Source organism: Dendropsophus ebraccatus, chromosome 14 (genome assembly GCF_027789765.1).
Source record: "Dendropsophus ebraccatus isolate aDenEbr1 chromosome 14, aDenEbr1.pat, whole genome shotgun sequence".
In the NCBI taxonomy this organism is placed as follows: Eukaryota; Metazoa; Chordata; class Amphibia; order Anura; family Hylidae; genus Dendropsophus; species Dendropsophus ebraccatus.
The window spans coordinates 24,335,601-24,357,139 of NC_091467.1; the positions used below are offsets into that span (position 1 = coordinate 24,335,601).

Below are 21,539 nucleotides of genomic sequence, written 5' to 3' on the forward strand. Positions count from 1 at the left end.
ACATGTTGGCGTGAGACTGTGAGAGCCTATGTAATATTACCGTTGGTTTCCAAGGATCACAGAATAAAGCATTATTGAGCACTGCATCGCTGAGCCCAGGTGATTTTCCTTTGCCATTGTTTTTATAAGTAGGTTAACTAAGCCCGACTCACAAGCTTTCTGAACGGGTGGGGGAAGCTGGACTCACAGACTCATTTGTTGGGGAAATTGGGGTTCACACCCTTTTTCTATGAGTATAAGTGATCAGGAGAAGCAGGACTCAAAGGCCTACTATGATTGGATGGGTAAAGCAGGACTCACTGGCTTTTTCTGTGAACCCTGGTACCATACTAAACTATATATTCTCACACTCGGCATCTCCTACTCTATCCGAGCATGCCATCATATAGGAGATCTGGCAGGTTCACGTTAAAAGTTGACTATGGCCATTAATTCACAATCTAGTTATATAATCAGTTTTACAAAAATTTGCATGTAATGTATCTGCCATTGCACAAAATGGTTTTTTTTTCTTCCCCCAAATGGGGGAATCTTGGCTACTGGTTCAGCAATAAATCAGCAATTTCCTCAAAAATCAGGAAACCTGTCTTACAGGGTGGCTGATGTAATAAAAGTTGGACGAGAAGACAAAGCACCTTTTCAGTAAATGAACATATTGTTGCACATGTCTATTGACTCATGGCAATACTGGCTATAAAATATTTCTAAGCAAATAAGGTATAGTGGTAACTATTGTGTATCAAAGGTAGTTTTCTGCCTAAGCCAGTACATTTGTACTACAAGCATCTTCTCCGATTTCAAGAAGATTAGCTCTCAGCCTATTATTACTACTACTAATAAGAAGAATAATAATAATTAAAGGAATCATAAATTACAAGGAACAGGAGAATAGATGCTCTGCAATAAAAGGGTATATGGGGACGTATGAGTATATGTGTGCATAAGGCTGCATTGTGGTGGAGGAAGAACAGGCCTATTCTTGCATACTGTAAGAAGACAGTCATGTATATATATTAAATTAACATTTATAGGTATGACTTAAACATCTGGCTTTACAAGCAAATTTAGTCTCACGCAAGTACTTTGCTAATGGTCTTCTGATAGGCTTATGTACTACAGTAGTAGACAAGGGTACTATGGGGCCCTCTTGAATAGGTGGTAAGAACCTGTGCAAGGATCTTATCTCCATGGGTTCTCCTAATGGAGGTGTAGGGAATTTACTGAAGGAGAGGGGGTAAAAAGTATTGTATCTGTCTGCCCTTGTTAGTTATGGATATGGTTAACCAGATGGGCACCATGTTATTATTATTTTATTGCCGTGGGGCCTTCTCAGCTCTATGTACACCATTGGTCTTCCTTCATCTCTTTGGTGTTTAACCACTATATACAGAGTAGGGTGCTGCTTTCCTATTTGACTTGGGGCTAAGGGCCCTATTACATGGAGAGATAATGGTCCAAATCCACCGCATTCAGCCGATTACCGCTCTGTGTAATAGAAACAAGGATCAGCTGATGAAAAGATCAAAAAAGCTACCTCCACCAGGTGGTAAAGTACAGCAGTTTTCCTTTTTCAAAGAGGGTCCTGTAAAAGACACACAAGATAGGAGAAATTCTCCGATTCGGTAGACATGTTATTGGTCATCTCCCCAACTTTCTTCCTTAGATGGTCTTCAAGATGAGCTCCCATTGTGTTATGTAAACTCCCTAGTTCTCCTAAAGGGCCTAACCTTCTGATCACTCAAGAGTTGATGAAGATTTTTTTATTAAACTTCCTACTTATACAATCCGTACAACCCTACGGATTACCCCAGATATAATGGACCTTAATGGCCGGGGTATTTGTATTGTTCTTTGTCCACCTCCATCTGATTTACCATCTCAAACTGACTTTACTATACATCTATATATAGCAAGAGTTAAAAGACGTCGCATTCTCCGCATAACTTACGTGTCAGATTTTTCTTTTGTTAGAAAATAGGAGCCTAGTAAGTATAGAAGAGTTAACAATATGCTACATTGTAAAATATCGAGAAAAGATATGACATTTTCTCGGAAATAAGGTGAGGTTACAGGATAGGGTTGGGCCTATGGAGCCAAAGGTGTGCTTAAGGAATCATATACTGTATATATATGTACTGTATATGGCCTAGTCAAAGACCAAAATGGGTGTGGAGACCCAATGGTGTGCAAGGGCCTGTTAGGTTAGTAGCCTACTTGTGAACTCTGTCAGTAGACCTTATGCATCCAAAGCAAATATCACTACACCAGATGTTGTAAGGTAAGTTTTTATAGTTCATATCCCCAAATAGTCAAGCTGTTGCATTGTGTTTAGAGATTATCGAACTTGCCAAAAGTTCGGATTCGTGCCAACCTGTACAATTCTACTGCCTGGAGAAGATGGATGCAGCCCAAGGACTGCCTGAAAAACATGGATACAGCCCATGGAGCGCCCACCTTCTCTAGGCAGCAGGTTTCAAATGCTGATCGTTCAATTTCATGAGAACCCAAACTTTCCGCAAGTTTGCTCATCTCTCATTGTGTTGCAACGTTTCGGGTACTGAATACCCATCTTCAGACAGGGTATAAGAAGTAGAACAAAAAGTGGAAATGGATTGTGGAGCAGATGTTATTTTAATTGGTTGAAGTAGGCGATGTCTTTGTGATGTCACTTGTCCAGCCTGGGCGCAAATGGAAGCTTTACCATGTACGATAAGACGATAAGATGACTAAATAGAACCATGACCTGTAAACAGCTGCTGGACTTCAACACAGAAATCTATATAGAAGGCTGGAAAGAAAATAGCCTACAATTTACTGCAAGAAATCAAAACCGATCCAACAGTATTGCAATGTTAAGCCTATGATTAAATCCAGCTTTACTTCTTTGTGTTAAGCCTTAGCCCTCCTTAATGCCCCCGTAACAAGACCCTAATGGAGACTGTTATCCCGTTTCACCATGGGAAAGTGTACACAGGATTATAGAATAGCAGAAAGACGTGGAACAGACATTTGCTGAGTGCTGCACCTGTCAGGATGAATCTGCTGCAAGAATGAACCTAACGCCGAGAGAGAAACACAAGTAAAGGGAATTTGCATGACTGCTAGGTGAGAGGTGGGTGGCCCTGAAATGGCACCGGCTGCGTCACCGCACCCTCCCATCGCCTTCCCTATAGATAGACTTTGGATCAGTCGCTTCACTGAGTGCTGCCTTCCCTGCCTCCCTCTGCTGTCGCTTACAATATAACAAGAGGTCATTTCATGCATGAAGAATATCAAGTCAATCATTAACTCCCGCCACCCAAGTCGATAGACGAGAAAAAGCTAACTCTAACAATTAGTCCATTTTCCTAGAGGGCAGCTATGCCAACACATGGGGTTAAACACCCCATGGCCTCAGATTTCTATTAGTAGCCGGTTAATCATTGATAGTCTCCTCAGTCCACTTGTTTCAGGATTTGTGTGCCCGTGTGTGTGGCATGGAAAGGAGAAGGAAAACAAACAAAGCGGAGATGGCATGCATAACTGGCCGAATGTGTATACCAAGCTGCCTGACATCACGGCATAAATAGGATTCCAGCATATTAGGCCACTGATGGGAATCCTACCAACAGCAGACCAGTGGTGTACATAGAGCAGGTGCGGGGAACCTACGGCCCTTCAGCTGTTTCAAAACTACAATTCCCACCATACCTGGACAGTCAAAGCTTAAAGCGAATGTACCATCAGGGACATTGCTTTAAGATCTTTACATCAACAGATTGGTGCTGGTGCTGCAGTCCTTTTTTTGAACTGCGCATTGGTTCCAGGGCCTGAAGCACTGGAGGTAGGCCTGCCCCCCCCCTCCCCCCAGTGTGGCGTTTTCCCTTCCCCTCTGTGACGCCATGTCACAGAGGGGAGGGTTTTTTTTCACACTGGGGGCGGGTTGGCTCGCCTCCAGTGCTTCAGGCCGGTGACTAGGAATAAACCTACACCGTGCACGGGAACCAGGCCATGGTTCAAAAAAAGGACTATGGCACTGGCATCCCTGTGCTGGCCTTTTGATGTAAAATTCTTAAAGCGATGTACGTGCTGGTACATTTGCTCTAAACTGTCCTGGCATGATAGGACTTGCAACAAATCGATGGCCGCAAGTTCCCAGTCCCTGACATAGGTATGATACGATGATAAAAATTAGGGGCTTGACACCACAATTTACTTTTTTGCCGTTGTGGAGACCACATCCTATGTTCTTACCACCCATTAAAATGGCAACACCACATTGGAGTAGGCCCACTCTCTTCAGGACCCAAGAGAACCCACATAGGCTATGGTCACAGAAGGGGGGCCTGATACATTCACAATCATCTTAATATATTAAGCCACTTGCATGTTCATAGGTTACAGAAAGAGGTGGAAGGATGATCAGACTCTATATATAGAACAACATTGAAGCTATAATAAGATTTGTCAACAGACTGCGGAACATCCCCCCCCCCCCATACTTGACTTTCTTACTTTGGCAGTCAATATTGTACTGTTTCAGTATGCATGTCATAGGAGATATTTTACCTCTATGACTGTACAGAACATACCCAGAAGACTGTAATTTTCTGTCTGGCCCTAAAGATTGTACCTAGGAGACTATATTATGTTGTCTGGTGTATTGAATTGACACAGAATGTAAATCTAGGCTTTCCTGGGGTGCTAATAGCTCCCATGACAATGAAAACATAGGTTAGCTAGGTGTTTTAGAGCACGTACTTGTTCATGATATATAGTATAAGTACCATCTACAATAGCCTCCTTTCATGTCTGATATGATAATTGCAGATGTCTGTAACTTAAGACAAGCTTTATATCTAAAGGGAGCCCGTCGGTCGGATCTAGACTCCCAAGAGGCCACTCCTACATCTCCAGTATCCCATGCTTGTGCCTCGCCCATGAGCTGGGTAGTCCAGTGTCAACAGTCCAACATTAATAGTGCATTATAAGTTGTTTCCATGGTGCCCTATATTACTGCCATAGTGTGCCACAGAATGCAATGCCAGTAATCCAGACCCCAGCCAGGCCGTGGCTTGGGTCGGGATTACTGGGGTTGGTAAAAAGTATGAGGCTGAAGCTGTGGTCTGTACAGCCTTCATGCAAACTGTGTATAGAATTCCAGATCCCGGCCCTGGCCTCTTATATGCAGCAACCCTAGTAATCCGGACCCCAGTCTAGTCTGTAATTGGCCATGGCTTGGGTCTGCATTACTGGGGTTGGTAAACAGTATGAGGCCTCTTATATGCAGCAACCCTAGTAATCCAGACCCCAGCCTAGACTGTAATTGGCCATGGCTTGGGTCTGCATTACTGGGGTTGGTAAACAGTATGACGCCTCTTATATGCAGCAACCCTAGTAATCCGGACCCCAGTCTAGTCTGTAATTGGCCATGGCTTGGGTCTGCATTACTGGGGTTGGTAAACAGTATGAGACCTCTTATATGCAGCAACCCTAGTAATCCAGACCCCAGCTTTGGACCAGTATTACACAGTATTTACCTAAAGTAACAGGTCAGTTACGGGCTATGTTCACATGGCGTTTTTTTCTCTCTCACAATGACGTCCGCCATTTCACGTTTTTGGTGCCCATTATTACAGTGACGGCAATGGTACATTTTTCTAGTTCAGGTCCTTTTGGGTGTGGTTCTGTTTTGAAGATCCATTAAATTTATTGGAAAAAAAATGTGTGAACAACTAAAAATAATTGTCATGAACATTAATTTGTCTGTAATTCAATACACTGTGTATTGGCTGGATGACATTCCATTGACTTTAATTGTAATTTGGTAATAAGGGACATTATTATTATTATTTATTTTTTTTTTTTACACAGTGTGAACATAGCCTTGGGCTGTATTACTCTACTATAAAGTACAGCAGCTTACTGTATGTACACGATGTGATACATGTAGAAACAACTCCCTTTAGGTGAAGATGTGGTGCCATGGGCTTACAGTACTGTATGTGTATTAAAACTGCCTGGAAGCGGGTCTGCATTGCACCCACTTGTGGCAAGATCTTCACACTGGACTATTAAAGGGGTAGTTGGGGAAAAAAAATCTTTTAAATCAACTGGTACCAGAAAGTGCCATTACTTACCAGCTGCTGTATACCCTGCAAAAAGTGGTGTATTCTTACCAGTCTGACACAGTTCTCTTTGCTAACACCTTTGTCCATGACAGGAACTGTCCAGAGCAGTAGCAAATCCCTTTAGAAAACCTCTCATGCTTTCCAGACTGGAAAGAATACTACTTCCTGCAGAACATACAGCAACTGATAAGTACTGGAAGACTGGAGATTTTTTAATAGAAGAAAATTAGAAATCTCTGGCAATCTGCGTATCCACCTATCCCATCTGAGTTCTAAAGTGTGTTGCAGAAACATATTGCATTTTTTGTTTTAATTTTTGTATATTTCATCTAAACATCCCTTCAAGGGACGAAACATACAATAAATACAATGAAAAAAATGAAATAGTTTACTGTGGTTGGACATCTTATAACTGACGGCCGCACGATCGTTTGGCTGTCAGCTATTGAAGGTGTATGGCCACCTTACCTGAGCTCCCCGAGGGGCTCGCCCAACATTAAGGCTAAGTTCACATAATGGGGGAGATTTATCAAACAGGGTGTAAAGTGAAACTGGCTCAGTTGCCCCTAGCAACCAATCAGATTCCACCTTTCATTTTCCAAAGAGTCTCTGAGGAATGAAAAGTGGAATCTGATTGGTTGCCAGGGGCAACTGAGCCAGTTTCACTTTACACCATGTTTGATAAATTTCCCCCAATGTATTTTTTCATTAAATAATGGCCGTTGTTAAGTAAAAAAAAATACATTGCATTGATTTTAATGGAATTCCCTCCGGATTGTATACACACTGTATACACTCCTTCCCGGATTCCTTGCGTACGAATAAAAACTGACATGTCAGTTTTGTGCGGCTGATATTCATTGAATAGCGGCCGCACAAGACTGGCAGAGCAGATAATGTGAAGTGCGGCTCCGGCTACTGTAGATAGAGCAGATCAGTCTCTGCTCCATTGGCAGCTAATGAGGTCTATTATCACAGCAGGTGATGACAAGCTTCCAGTGGTGACATATAGGTGCCATCTTATAGGCCCAAGTACACTCACTCTGCCCCTGGTGGAAGTTGCAAAAATAGCATGCCCAATACAAAAATAGGTAGAACGTAATCCATAACCGTACAGTGTATATATATCATACAGTATTACATAAAACCCAGCGCTCTGTAGTAATAAAAAATAATAGCAGGGAGAAATGGAATTATTACTTCTGAGGTTCATGTGATGAGGCCGGTCACGGCTGCCAACAATGAATCATTCTTGTATAAATCAGGATGTTTTGGCACTCTGCGAGCGAAGACACACCCGTCCCTGCGGCTGTGTGGGGTGTTCTGTATACCTGGGGCAATGGCACACCCTCCAAAGACTTCAGCGACAAGTCGGTATTGTTCCTTTCAGACAGTATTATACGACAAATTTTTCTTCCCTCTTAACCCTCCGGTGGCTGGACCAATTGTAAAGGGCACGGCCTATGACGGAACCGTTTCCTTGTTGTTACAGTTTTGAAGGGAAAGACAAAGTATATGTATAAAAGGAACCAGGTTGTATGTGATGGTTAACCCCCGGAAGACCGGTGGTGTAGCTGAAGAGATGGCGCAGCAAATAACATCTTTGCAGCTAAACTTAAGCAAGTTGAGGCGCTGCAACCTTGGTGGTTACTGTAACATATATATATTGCTGGACAGTTTTGAAGTGGAGGTGAAAAAGTAGTAAGCTGGTGGTTCCTCTACTAACTCAGTCTCTATGCATAATACACGCAGTCTCTATACTTGCAGGTGGCATTTCAGGTCACAATATGCATCAGTGCTAAACACTTGGAGTCACTGATAGACCCAGCATGGGAGCCATAGTGACATGATGGGCAATAAACACCTTTTTTTTTTATTTTCACCCCATTCCTAGTCTTACTGTAAAAAAACTAAAAACTAAAGGGGTTCTCCAATTAAAACTTAATTGTCCCCTATCCACAGGACTGCGGTACTTGGCTCTCTCCGATGGCTCCATAGAAAATGAATGTGCGTCAAGTGCCAAAGGAGTCGGGGCTGATCTGGAAATCATCAGGGGTGTACGGATGTAGACCCCCCCCCCCCCCCCCCGCAATTTCCTGCGAATAGGGGATAAGTAAGTTTTTATTGGAGAACCCCTTTAAACTAATGGAAAATCCCCTTATTAAAACACTGAACTTCTTAGGAGCAATCGGCATTGAGGCAAGGAAACTAGAAGCAGTGGTTCTTGCTGCTCAAGAAGGAGGAAAACTGTACCAAAGGGAACAAGTGAACCGTTCTAAAGTGAAGTCTCCATCCCTACCCTGTAAGTCAAGGTCTCAGGAAGACGTTTTACAGCATGACTCAGGTGTAAGTTACCAGAGACACCCATGTCATGACTCTCGGTCTTTTGAACTGGGTGTCTCTACTTATAGCCAAGTCATGTTCTAAGAAATGAGATATTGACTTAAAGGATATCTGGGTAAATGGTGATAGGTTTTTATTCCTTGTTGCAGGATCTCTAACCTACATCGACGCTGCCCAGTTGCAGCCTGTATTCATTTCTTATATAACCTGTATATCTATTAATGTCAATAAGTATTGGGAGCTCCTGAGTGGCTTACTTCCCCCCTTTCTCTTAAGGACCTCCATATAGGCTTTGACCAGCTTCTTCCAACCTCTATTTGTTGTTAATGCATGTGTAACCCTTAGGGTTATGGACATGTCCCAATTGGTGTTAAGCGGAACTATCAAACAGTTTTGGTCCGGCAATGTTATCCAAACCTGACTGCTTGGCTTCAGTCTCCCTACGGCACCTCCGCAGGGGTAACTAAGCATTACACATTGCCCAGCTAAATCATTGGCTTGTCTGTGTAATGAAGGACAGGACTTGTCCTCCAGAAGAGATGCTTTTTGTTTTTTGCTCACCACTCTGGTCAACAGAATTCTGAATTCACAGAATTTCTTATTCTGGTGTGATTAAAGTGACTCTGTACCCACAATCTGCCCCCCCCCCCCCCCCCCCCCAAAGCTGCTTTTAATCCAAGATCTGTCCTGGGGTCTGTTTGGCAGGTGATGCGGTTTTTGTCCTAAAAAACAACTTTTAAAATTGCAGCCCTGTGCCAAACTGCAGTGGCCTGGAGTGTCTGTGCATTAGGCTGGCACAACCTCTCTGTCCCTCCTCCCCGCCCTCTTCATCATTAGGAATGCTCCAGGCAGATTGTCTCCTATTCATCAGCTGTGTGAGGTCGGCACATGGGCTGGATCATTAAGGCACCTGTGCCAAGGGTGCTATAAAAAGAGATCATTTGGCTCCTTTCTGCCCAGTTGTAGGCTTATTCAGCCCAGGAGAGGCCATTGCTAGTATGAAAATGCTAGAGTAGGGACCATGTCTCGAGGACACCTTAACGTTGGTCACATGGTACACTCTGTTTGATCAAATAGTTTGCTAAGATCCTCACTTTTTAATATCTACAGAGCAGGTGTTTATCGTGTGTACACTGGGAGGAGTATATACGGTAAGCACTTGCACCTGCAGGTGCTGTCGCACTTTTTGTATTTTTGTCTGTAATTAAGCCACAAGCAGCATGCAACCTGCAGTGTGAACAGTCATAGATGTGCTGCCATTTTTTTTCTTTTTTTCTGTTACCTGTGCAGTTTTCACTGCAGAGGAATAGGAAAAATCCTGCCAGTGGCATTCCTAATGATGATGAGGAGGGACGGAGGGGTGGTGCAAAGTTAGGGCACAGATACTCTAGGCCACGGCAGTCTGGCACAGGGCTGCAAGTTTAAAAGTTGTTTTTTAGGACAATAACTGCATCACCTGCTGAACGCCCCCTAGGACAGATCTAGGATTAAAAGCAGCTATCTGAAGGTACAAGTGGTTTGTGGGGGTCAGATTGTGGGTACAGAGTCATTTTAAAGTAAGTCCCCTTTCAGAGGTGGTAGTAACTTCACTAGGTATCATGACTAAAGTTTCTCGTATATCTGCATGCATCGTTGAATGAAATCTACTGTCTGTAAGAAGACAAGTTAAAGAAGAAGTCCAGAGATTTTTTTTATTTTAAAATCCGTCAGGGACAGGGGGGAAAATCATAACGAACAACTACTTACCTCTCCCTGTGCCTGTGAATTGTTGTGCCAGAAGGTCTGGGACCCCCACCGGAAGGCATTGTCCCTTGAGTTATGATGACATCACACGACTTGGGGGAAAATGCCCAACCCGGCTGATGGACAGCCTGCTCAGCCAATCAGTAACTGGAATGGTGTCCCGCCCCAGTCACCCTCTGGCTGAGTGGGCTGTCAATCAGCCAGGTCGTAACGTCGGCTCAGAAGAAGATTCCGGAGGCTTGAGGGGGTACTGGCTCGGTGATCCAGTGCTGGACAGGCACGGGGACAGGTGAGTAGTAGTGGTTGTTATGTTCCTCCCGCCTCTTCCAAAAATAGCTGCAGCCCGGACTTTTCCTTTAAGGTTACAAACCCACTTGCCGGATCTGCAGCGAGTCTCCTTGCTGCGTTTTTGCAGGGAGACTCGCTGCAGATCCCGGCCCTATACTTTCAATAGCAGAGAAACTCGCAGCAGGGATGTACATCCCTGCTGCGATTTTGTCTGCAGCCCGCCCCATTAACCCCCCGGCCGCCGGACATTATACATTACCCGGTCCCCGTTCCTGCTTGCTTCGGGGCTCCCGGTGTCTTCACGGCCCGCCCGGCCAATCAGTGCGCTGCGGCGGGGCAGCGCACTGATTGGCCAGGCGGAACGTGTCGGGAGCCGCTGAAGCAAGCAAGCAACCGGGATCAGGTAATGTATATCGCCCCCGGCCGCACGATCGCCCCCAGCCCTGCAGCCCCCGACCGCATGATCGCCCCCAGCCCCGCAGCCCCCGGCCGCACGATCGCCCCCAGCCCCGCAGCCCCCGGCCGCACGATCGCCCGCAGCCCCCGGCCGCACGATCGCCCCCAGCCCCGCAGCCCCTGGCCGCACGATCGCCCCCAGCCCCCGGCCACACGATCGCCCGCAGCCCCCGGCGGCACGATCGTCCCCAGCCCCGCAGCCCCCGGCCGCACGATCGCCCCCAGCCCCGCAGCCCCCGGCCGCACGATCGCCCCCAGCCCCGCAGCCCCCGGCCGCACGATCGCCTGCAGCCCTGCAGCCCCCGACCGCACGATCGCCCCCAGCGGGCGATCGTGCAGCCGGGGGCTGCGGGGCTGCAAGTGATCATGCGGCCGGGGGCTGCGGGACTGCAGGCGATCGTGCGGCCAGGGGCGATCGTGCGGCCGGGGGCTGCAGGGCTGGGGGCGATCGTGGGGCCGGGGGCTGCGGGGCTGGGGGCGATCGTGCGGCTGGGGGCTGCGGGGCTGGGGGCGATCGTGCCGCCGGGGGCTGCGGGGCTGGGGGCGATCGTGCGGCCGGGGGCTGCGGGGCTGGGGGCGATCGTGCGGCCGGGGGCGATCGTGCGGCCGGGGGCTGCGGGGCTGGGGGCGATCGTGCGGCTGGGGGCGATCGGGGCTGCAGGGGGGCGGGCAGAATATACATTACCTGATCCCGGCTCCTGCTTGCTTCAGCGGCTCCCGACACGTTCCGCCCGGCCAATCAGTGCGCTGCCCCGCCGCAGCGCACTGATTGGCCGGGCGGGCCGTGAAGACACCGGGAGCCCCGAAGCAAGCAGGAACGGGGACCGGGTAATGTATAATCTCCTGGGGCCGGGGGGTTAATGGGGCGGGCTGCAGACAAAATCGCAGCAGGGATGTACATCCCTGCTGCGAGTTTCTCTGCTATTGAAAGTATAGGGCCGAGATCTGCAGCGAGTCTCCCTGCAAAAACGCAGCAAGGAGACTCGCTGCAGACCCGCCAAGTGGGTTTGTAACTTAAGGCTATATTAACTGGCCAAAGTCACACCATGAACAAGCACTAATCTGCTACACTAAAGAAGCCCATAGACCTTGGGCCAAAGTCACCTGAAACCATTGACTTTGGCAGGTTCAGCCAGCTGTCTTAAGTTATGGCGTCCTCCTGAGTTTCCACCATCAGATGATATCTCAAGAGAGAAGGGTCAGACATGTTTGATTTTTACCACTTGACATACTGTTCTGGAAAGGAAAAGGTGGTGCCAGAGAGGCTTACCCCATTCCACAGAAAACTTATTTGGATAGGTCAAGAGTTATTAAAAATATATGGCCACCTTAAGAACTAGTATTAGTGCAACGTCAGTGAATTTTTTTTTCTTTAAAATAAACTGGTGCCAGAAAGTGACGGAGATTTGTAAATGACTTCTATTTAAAAAAAATCTCAAGTCTTCCTGTACTCATCAGCTGCTACAAATCTCTGGCACTTTCTGGCACCAGTTGATTTTGGAAAAAAAAAAAAAAAATCACTGGAATTTCCCTTTAAAGGAGTTCTCCAGTGCTACAAAAACATGGCCACTTTTGCCCCACTCTTGTCTCCACATTGGGTGGGGTTTGAAATTCTGTTCCATTGAAGTAAATGGAGCTTAATTACAAACCACACCTGAACTGGAGACAAAAGTGGCCATGTTTTTGTAGCGCTGGATAACCCCTTTAAGGACAGGAGGCTCCACATACGCTACAAGCTAGTAAATCTCGATCTGGCATCTAGTACCATGGCCAGAATCTACTACTTAACCCAACAGTCAAGATTACCTAAATGGCTGACTTACTTGTGGAAGTTTTAGACTTGGGTCGATCAGCCGGATCACATTGATCTAGCACGTATAGACTCAAGTAGAGGGTTATGATTTATGGTACTTTATTATAGACACAGACTTCTGTTTGTACTGCATGATGTATGACAATGGCTTATCTTACATTTTTAATCGACACGTTTCCTCATGGACTACAATGAAGTGTTTCACGTAAATACCTGAAGTAGCACTTTCTCATGCAATAGAAACCAGACGTCAACTGAAAGGACCTCGCACCGCAATCTAGTGTCAACCTGTGTCTCCTATCAAAGATTTATTGCTTATCTTGGAGACGACCGTACTTCTTAAGATTGACAAGCTGTATCGTACAAAGTTCCCATATTGTGAACATGTGTGCTACTATTTTTATCCTGTATGGGAAACAGATCACTGATCTCAGGGAGACCAGCCAAAGAAGACACTGTCGGCGGCTGATAAAAGCATTCAATACTGTGAAATCCTAGATGCATTGCTCCCTGAGAAACATCACATGCTCCCCAATGGCAATGCACTTAGAATTTCACTGTATTGAGAAAGTTAACCAGCAACCGACAGTGTCTTCTTTGGCTGGTCTCCCTGAGATCAGTGATCTTTTTGCTGTATTGGACTACTAGACATTGCTCCCACCTAGCCTGAATCCTGCTCCACACTGATGAGGGGCAACAACCCGAAACAGCTGTCTGTGGATGGATACCTGGCCTTGGTATTTCCCTGGTCATATCCTCAGACTCGTAATTGGGTTGGATATTGACTGAAAGGGCCACTTAATATGGTGGTTTTGGTGGTCTTCATACAGGAGCCAACCCCTTTTTAGGCCCTTCCCTGGAGGGATATCTGGCTAGTCCCGTGTTTTGATACTCCTAACTGAGGCTCCACGGATCTTTTTGCATATTACTATTTTTATTCTTTTGAATTTGAATGCATGTTTTCAAAAATTTGAGTACAAAATTCTCAGTTTAGACTGGTCGCTGAAAATTGTACCGAAGTTCTTTAACTTGACTGATACTGAAGAGCGGTGATGTCATCTCTGCTGAGTTTGATGACATACTTTGTTAAGCTATTACGGTTTATTGGTCTGACAAGCTGTAGGACATTTCTCGGCTTGAGGGAATTTCCAGTTTCTATTAGAATCACACAGGTGATGATGCAGAAGAGCAAGAAGTACCACTTTCCTTCTTTTGCATCTACTCTCTAGGCTCACCATGAAACTGCATCAAAAACTGCCACATGTGATTCTAACCTAAAGTGAGCTGGACTATCACAAGAAGATACCTACTCCCAGTCCTGATAGAGAGGCAAATGCACATGCTACATCACTCTGCAATAAGGGGATGTCTCATAATTGACATAAAACAGAATAAGGTCTCATTGTTGAGTGGCCCACCACCATTGGGACCCCAACCAATCATAAGAAGAAGGGTTCTGTGTGTCATTTTTGTCTAATGGCATGTTCACTGCCACTGCATTCAAAGCCTATGGGACTTATAGACAAAGCCTAATAATCCTGATAAAGCAGATGCTTGCTCCCTATAAGTGTCTGCCAATGCACAAAACCTAAACAGTTGTGATCTTGCTTGGCTGTTTCCCTATCTCCCATAAACTTTAAAGGGGTACTCTGGAGGGGGAAAAAATTCAGCAAGTTATACAGATTTGTAATTTATTTCTATTTAAAAATCTCAAGTCCTCCAGTACTTATCAGCTGCTGTATGTCCTACAGGAAGTGGTGTATTCTCTCCAGTCTGACACAGTGCTGTCTGCTGCCACCTCTGTCCATGACATGAACTGTCCAGAGCAGTAGCAAATCCCCATAGAAAACTTATCCTGCTCTGGACAGTTCCTGACACAAATTTACATTTCTATATAACTTTCTGACACTAGTTGATTTAAAAAAACACAAAACTTTTTTTTCTCCAGAGTACCCCTTTAAGTTAATTCATAGAGAATTTTTCCTACTTTTATTAGGGGAAAGGGCCCTGGAAATGGAAAGATAGCAAAGGATTTTTCATTGCATCCACTTCTGGCTGAGGACATACATGCACCAATGCAGGAAGGAGAAGCATTTTTCCTCCATGTATATTTCCTTCTCCTTGGCTTTGACTTCATCTTTGCTTGTAAAAATAAAAAATAAAAAATAACTGAATTTCAAGCATTTTTACAGCTTCTTTGGTAGCATAGTTTCGCTTACATGCATTTCTAATATGCATTTTTCTTCTGTTTTTCAAGTCCAATAGAAAAGCCTATGGGTATTTTAAGCAAACAGGCTATTGACCCCAATAATTCAACAAAACATGACAACTACGCAATTTTTTAAGTGCATTTCTGTAGTGTACTATGTTATATAAGCAAAAAAAAAAAAACTTGACAAAAAATCCTATGTGTGCACCCCCCCTTAAGGTCTCACTAAGGTTTTATAGACATATCAGAAGGCAATTACACAATCCTAATAGCTCCACATATCACCGATCCTCGGAGGGAATAAAGCAACAGATGAGATTCTTGTGTGTCGTAAATTAAATATTTGCTTTAAATTATTTCAATAGCTTAAAAAAAAAAAGGTCATGTTTAACCCAAGTCATGCATGGCAAGCTTTGCTTGTTTAAATGGCCCACTGAGAGCGCGGAGCATGTCTTTCCTGGAATAGCACGCCGTGTTAAATTAACCAGACAGATGACACATTGGGCAGAGTGAGGCCGAGTTCGCATCTGCTCTTCAATTAAGTTTTTCTCCATGAAAATAGGTGCTGAAGACCCTGCATGACGGATGCTAACGGTGCCTTATTGACCCCAATGCCTTATAATAGGGGCCGCCTATTGTGGTATCTGTCAGGAAGAACGGAGATAGAATGGTGCCACTAGATCTTGAATCTTCATTGCTGTCCAGGAATTGTCTCCCAGGCCAGGTTTGACTTGCATGGGGTTAAACAGGATTGACAAGTGCAGACACTTTGAGTTCCGCAAGAGGACCTAGAAAGGAAAAAAAATGCAAACTGTCTCGTTTCCTTTGTGTGGGAACCATTGGAGCATTCGGGTCACATACCTGCACTAACCTCTCTTGTTCTAAAGTCTGACTTATAAAAAAAAAAATTCCATAGTCTTATCTCCATTCAGTCAATTGATCCTGTGAGGTCCGAGAAGACATTCCAGATACATATACATATATATCTTATTACCAGTCCAAGGTATAAAGGACTCAATTGGTTAGTTTGGCATAGGGGAACTACCTGTCCCAACATCTGCGATGTTATTAGGCTTTGATACCTGGAGCAAATACTTTTAGGTGGGCCTCATTTAAATTTGGAGTACATATACAGTATGTACCGATCAGCTGTGACGTAATATGAAAATACTGCATATAAAGGGGTGAGACGTATTAGGCAACAAGTTGGAAGACAGAAAAATGTAAAAGTGTAAGGATCTGGGCGACTGTGGCAAATTGTGACGAGTAGACAATTGGGTCAAAACTAGAGATAAGCGAACCTCGAGCATGCTCGAGTTCATCCGAGTAGCATTCGGCATTTGATTAGCTGAAGTTTGATAAAGCTCTAAGGTTGTCTGGAAAACATGGATACAGCCAATGACTATATCCATGTTTTTCAGCTAGCCTTAGGGCTTTATCCAACTTCAGCAGTCCCTGCTAATCAAATGCCGAACGCTTGGATTCGGATGAACTCGACCATGCTCGAGGTTCGCTCATCTCCTGTCAAAACTTCTCCAAAATGGCCGGTTTGCTAAGGTGTTCCCGGTGTTTAGCTACCAAAAGGAAAAACAACTGGTGAACCTTCAACCAAGACTCATTAGTGGTAGTGGGGGAAGAAGGCAATGCTGTCCTATATGGCCAAGTCCCATAGAAGAGCTATTCTGGTACAAATTTCTGAAACAGTTACTGTTGGCTATGATGTTGATAGTTGTAGACTGGTTCTGCTGACCCTGTCCACCACCGATAGTGCCTACAATAGTCATTGAAAGTTTGCAACTGGATCATGGTGCAATGGAAAAAGCTAACCTGGTCTGATTAATCACACATACCGCCTACCTAATCATTTTATAGACCAAGTCCTCCCCCATGGCAGTGGGATACCCTTATTACAGTGCCCTCTTTCAGCAGAATAATGCCTTGGACACACTGCAAATACTGTTCAGAGGAACATGACAAAAAGAGATTGAGGTGTTGACTTGACCATACTATCCCGTCATTATTTTATATTTTGGTACTGTTGACATATCTGGCAGTGGGGCCTTTAGAGGTCGGGTACAACTCTACAAATACTTAAAAATACCAGTCTTAGACTAGAGATTACAGCACTTGGCTTTGATCCTTTAACTATACAGTTCAGGGGGCTATGCACTGCTTCAGTCAGCTAGTCTGTAATCCCTATGACCCAGGTCCTGGTGAATCTGAGTCTTCACCCCTCGTTGACTATCTTGCCGTGGATTTGGCCCAGACTAGAGGTTGATTGCATTGTCCACTGCCATGAATGACTCCATTTTCTATAAGATGTCAGCGCTATATACATAAGAGGGAATAATAACAATAACACAGCATTCCTTAAGGCTTTGAGGATTACATGTACTCCTTGTTCTACCTGTTCCTCTTATGTGTGAATAAAGCTATTATTTCTACATGACAGTCCTGGATTTGTCGAAATCAAACCAAATTCCACTCTGTAAAGCGAAGCCGAGCGCTGACATCATTCCTTCAACATGCTGGCATTCAGTATCCTCTATACCTGAATAAACCTATTATACAGTGATCTCAGGTTCACGACTATATGTACATGTAACAATACAGCATCCCATACGAATCTAGAAAATGTACTCTGTTCCCTTTGTATTTCCTTTGTATGGACAGATTATTAAATTTAACTATTTTCTATGGTATCCAATATCTGGGCCCCCCACCGGACAATTACTGTCAATCATCGGAGATCTGTCACATGGTTTCATGATGGTAACTAATACCAGCTCCAGGAAAGGGTTAAAGAACCTTCACAGGTGTACCTTTTGCTTGTGAGCCACACAATTTACATCCCTTCAAATATACAAAGCACCCAGAGGCCGGTGCCAATGACTCCAGGTGCTCCGCATTTCCATCCCCTATTGCTCCAAGCAAAAATAGAACAGAGCCCGTGAATCAAACTCGGGCTGAGGAGATAAGCAATGATAGGGGATGGAAAAGTTGGGTCCTTGTGGTGATTATCCCTGCCCTATGGACACTTGATGCTCATTTCTATATTTGAAGAGTTGCTTGGCTCACAAGCAAAACTAAATTGCAAAATTGTGAAACCATCTCATAGATTGAAGGGTTAAAGGGATATTTCAGCCCTTATTTAAAAATAAGTAGGTTGGCAGGGTCGGGTGAAGGGAATAGAAAAAACAATACTTACCTTGCCTCAGTCCCCTGTTTAGCAGCCTCCAGTCCCTTGCTCCTCTTTCTTCTTCCTGCCTCCAAGACAAGGCAGGAGCTGAGCAGGATGATAATTAGTTTTGAGGGGAACATTCTAGTCATTTATTCATCTTAATCTCTGCTTATTCTGGGTAGAAGTCAAGTGGGTGGTCTTCCTCAATGATTCACACCTAAGTGTGCCTACAAAGAAAGCTGTCAATCAACGAGTAGTACCCCCCACTTGACTACTTAGCCCAGAGGCAGCAGAGATGCCATTATAATGAAATACTGTATGAATCTGTTCAGCTCTTTCTGCTCTATAACATGACACCCCCATTTCAGCGCAACAGGTTCCCTTTAAATCAAGATAATTCTTATGGTCTGGACTGATTTCTTTTTTTTTTTGGACTATGAATGTCAGACTTTTAAAAAATCCTCTAGACATGAATATAATTCTCATGGTTGGCCCATAATCTTATAAGCAGCTGCAGATGAACACAGTGGTTTCTCTTCAGCTACTTAGGAACCACAAGTTCCAGCAGGACATGATGAGACTTGTAGTCCCACCCCTGTACAGTGCACACGTTACAGTCCTGATAACTTTAAGCACCTTTGCATTTTGTGCTGGAGTATAATGATACAGTTACTCCCAGCCACACCTTAAGCCGCACTATAGCGTGTGTACATAGGCTGCCGTCTGTGCTGAACGTGTTAATAATACAGGTATCAGAGGAGCCTGCCTCCCTCCCAGTTACATTTTAAACCCAGAAGGAGGAGCGAATCAGGTCGGGTGCAGGTCAGAGCGGGGAAAGAAAATTAGCTGAAGAAGCAGAATCCATGCCAACAGCCAAAGCCAAACAGCAACCTTACGGCTTAAAGACACAGCCCACATGGAAAGTGTCCATCTGTCACATCACATCTCCTCAGACTCAGCACTGCATCCTAATCCCATAGCTGCCAATTCAAAGAAATGTATTTGTCTGAATGTGAATGGAGACCTAGATTCTTGGGCCTGCTACGTCAACTGCTTCCTCCCCCAAACCATGTCTCTATTAGCTATATCCATAGCATGACAGACTAGGCAATATATACTGTATATAGGTTAGGCAGACCCATATATCATTTTACGGGGGTATAGAACGGTTTTGGTATTGGACATTTTTTGCATTGACTCTTAAGTAATAAAGACCTCAGGAGTTGAGTAGTTGAGGACTGCTAAGTTATTGATCTTCTCTTTCTTCTGCGACTAGGGGGCAGTATGGATCTGGAGGCCTTGGAGAGCAGTCACAGTCCAGCACCAGACAACCCCTATGAAAGAGAGGGAGGCACAAGCCGTGGTCTGACACCGCACAAGGGTCTCCCAGAAAAAGCCGACCTGCTGTCTATAGAGGTGAAAAGGTCACAGCCATTGTTAATACAGAGCGGAAGATGGGGGTAAGTTATGAGGGGTGGGTCGAAAAGACATCTTGGCTATTAATAGTGAAGGAAAGTGGCCACATTATTGTTGGGATAAGCAGACTTTTCAAAAGTTGGGTTTGGCAGGTTTGCAGAACTTTGAGATAAAGTTTGGGTCCATCAGAACCGAACCTTAAACAAACCACACTAAAACAGCTACATGATTGCAGGCGTTTAGCTGTTTTAGTGCACCCAAAGAGTTTGCTTATCTATACTATACCTGTCCACGCTCCTCTGGTCTGTGGTGTCCCCTGCTGTTGCCAAAATCTTGCTCAGCCAATCACTGACTGAGACGGGCAGCACCATGGACAGTGATACAGACAGTGTCTCAAGAGTGTCAGCCCGCTCAGCCAATCACTGACCGCTGCGCTTTCCCGTCTCAGTCAGTGATTGGCTGAGCGAGCTGGAGGCTGCTGGAGACCACAGGGATCCGGATGATGACAACAGGGAATTGAGGACAGGCGAGCATCCCATTTTTTTGTTTTTTAGATTAGCGGCTGCCATATTTATGAACTCGTTCTGAACTTTGCAAAAAGTTCCGTTCAGTAGTAAACCAAACTTTTTGCAATGTTTAAAACGAATCTCAGTTTGGAAGATTCTTTTCGCTCATCTTTTTATATTAAAATGTCTACATCTATCATGAAGCATGTCACATGCAAAGTCTATGAGCCAAGCAGCCATTGGTGGCATTGATGCTGTGTGACCCACAAGTCATCAGAGCCTCTGTCTCTCACTATACCCAAACAGCGAGGCATCTATCAGTCAAGGTTGGTGAGGCTTGGAGGAGCCTCAATGAGTTACACAGCATGAAGGTGATGACAGGTTCCCTTTAAAAACTATATTAAGTGGGGGCCCAGAGGACCCTTTCTAAATAGTCTCTTTATTGTAGGCGATTACGAGATGAGGAGTCACGATCATCATCACTCCCTGACATCCCAAATCCATTCCCAGAACTCTGCAACTCTTCTCCAATCCTTAGTAACACACCCAACAGCAGTTCCCCATTGGAAGGGGGGCCTCATGTGAGTACCATACCGGATCATCATGTATATCACTACTGACTGTTATTATGTCTAGCTTCATTATCATACATACAGTAAAGGCTTGGAAAAGTGTTGGCATAGTCCAATAGTTACATACAATTCCCTAAACTCCTGATATATTTACATTGAAGGTTATGAACAAATTAATATTTACTGTGTTTTACCTATGATGACCTATAGGGGCACTGCTACAGCAATAAGTAGGGGCCAATGTAGGGCTAGACGCAACATGGGTTGACCCTATAATATTGGATATATGTTGATATAACGATGTCTGTCTGTAAGAGCAGATGGTGAAAGTATATAGTGAGGACGGCACATGTCGATCACTAGAAGTGACAGCGGGAGCCACGGCGCGGCATCTGTGTGATATGCTGGTAGAGAGGGCGCACTGTCTAAGTGATGAGAGCTGGTCCTTGGTGGAGCTTCATCCACATCTCGGGCTCGGTGAGTGCTACAACTATGTGTTTTTTAAATAATTTGGTGCAAAATCTTCAGTGATCTGTCATTTACTTAATGATAATCTATAGGCTTATGGTTTCTCAACCTTGCTAGCCTTATACTTAGTTGTATAAACCTGTTATTTCTGTTTTGTTAGATTAACCCTTTAGTGATGACAAGATAAAATATCCTCCTGATATTGAGCTCCTGAGAGCGCCCTCTATGGGGCACAGCTATTTTTCACTCTCTGTCTTTCGGGAGGCCAAGGCTGGGCTGTTTGCCAGTAGTACACACACAGGACTCTCTTTCCCTTACTCCTCTGGCCAATCCAATCACAGCTCATACTCCTTTCTGCAATGCCATGGCATAGTCCTGTTGCTCATAGGAACATCCTACCCATATGTGAACAGAAAACGCTCTGTTATACACAA

At 44.8% G+C, this 21,539-nt stretch overlaps 1 protein-coding gene across 4 annotated transcripts in view; it reads left to right on the forward strand.

The window, feature by feature from the left end:
* GRB7 (growth factor receptor bound protein 7) overlaps positions 1–21,539 on the forward strand; it is an 81,386-nt gene that overhangs the window by 43,537 nt on the left and 16,310 nt on the right. For all 4 annotated transcript variants that reach the window (XM_069953211.1, XM_069953213.1, XM_069953212.1 and 1 more), the window contains 3 exons: positions 19,420–19,603; positions 20,514–20,646; positions 20,958–21,114. In XM_069953211.1, the coding sequence (XP_069809312.1) occupies positions 19,420–19,603; positions 20,514–20,646; positions 20,958–21,114 (474 nt within the window). The remainder of the gene's footprint in view (positions 1–19,419; positions 19,604–20,513; positions 20,647–20,957; positions 21,115–21,539) is intronic.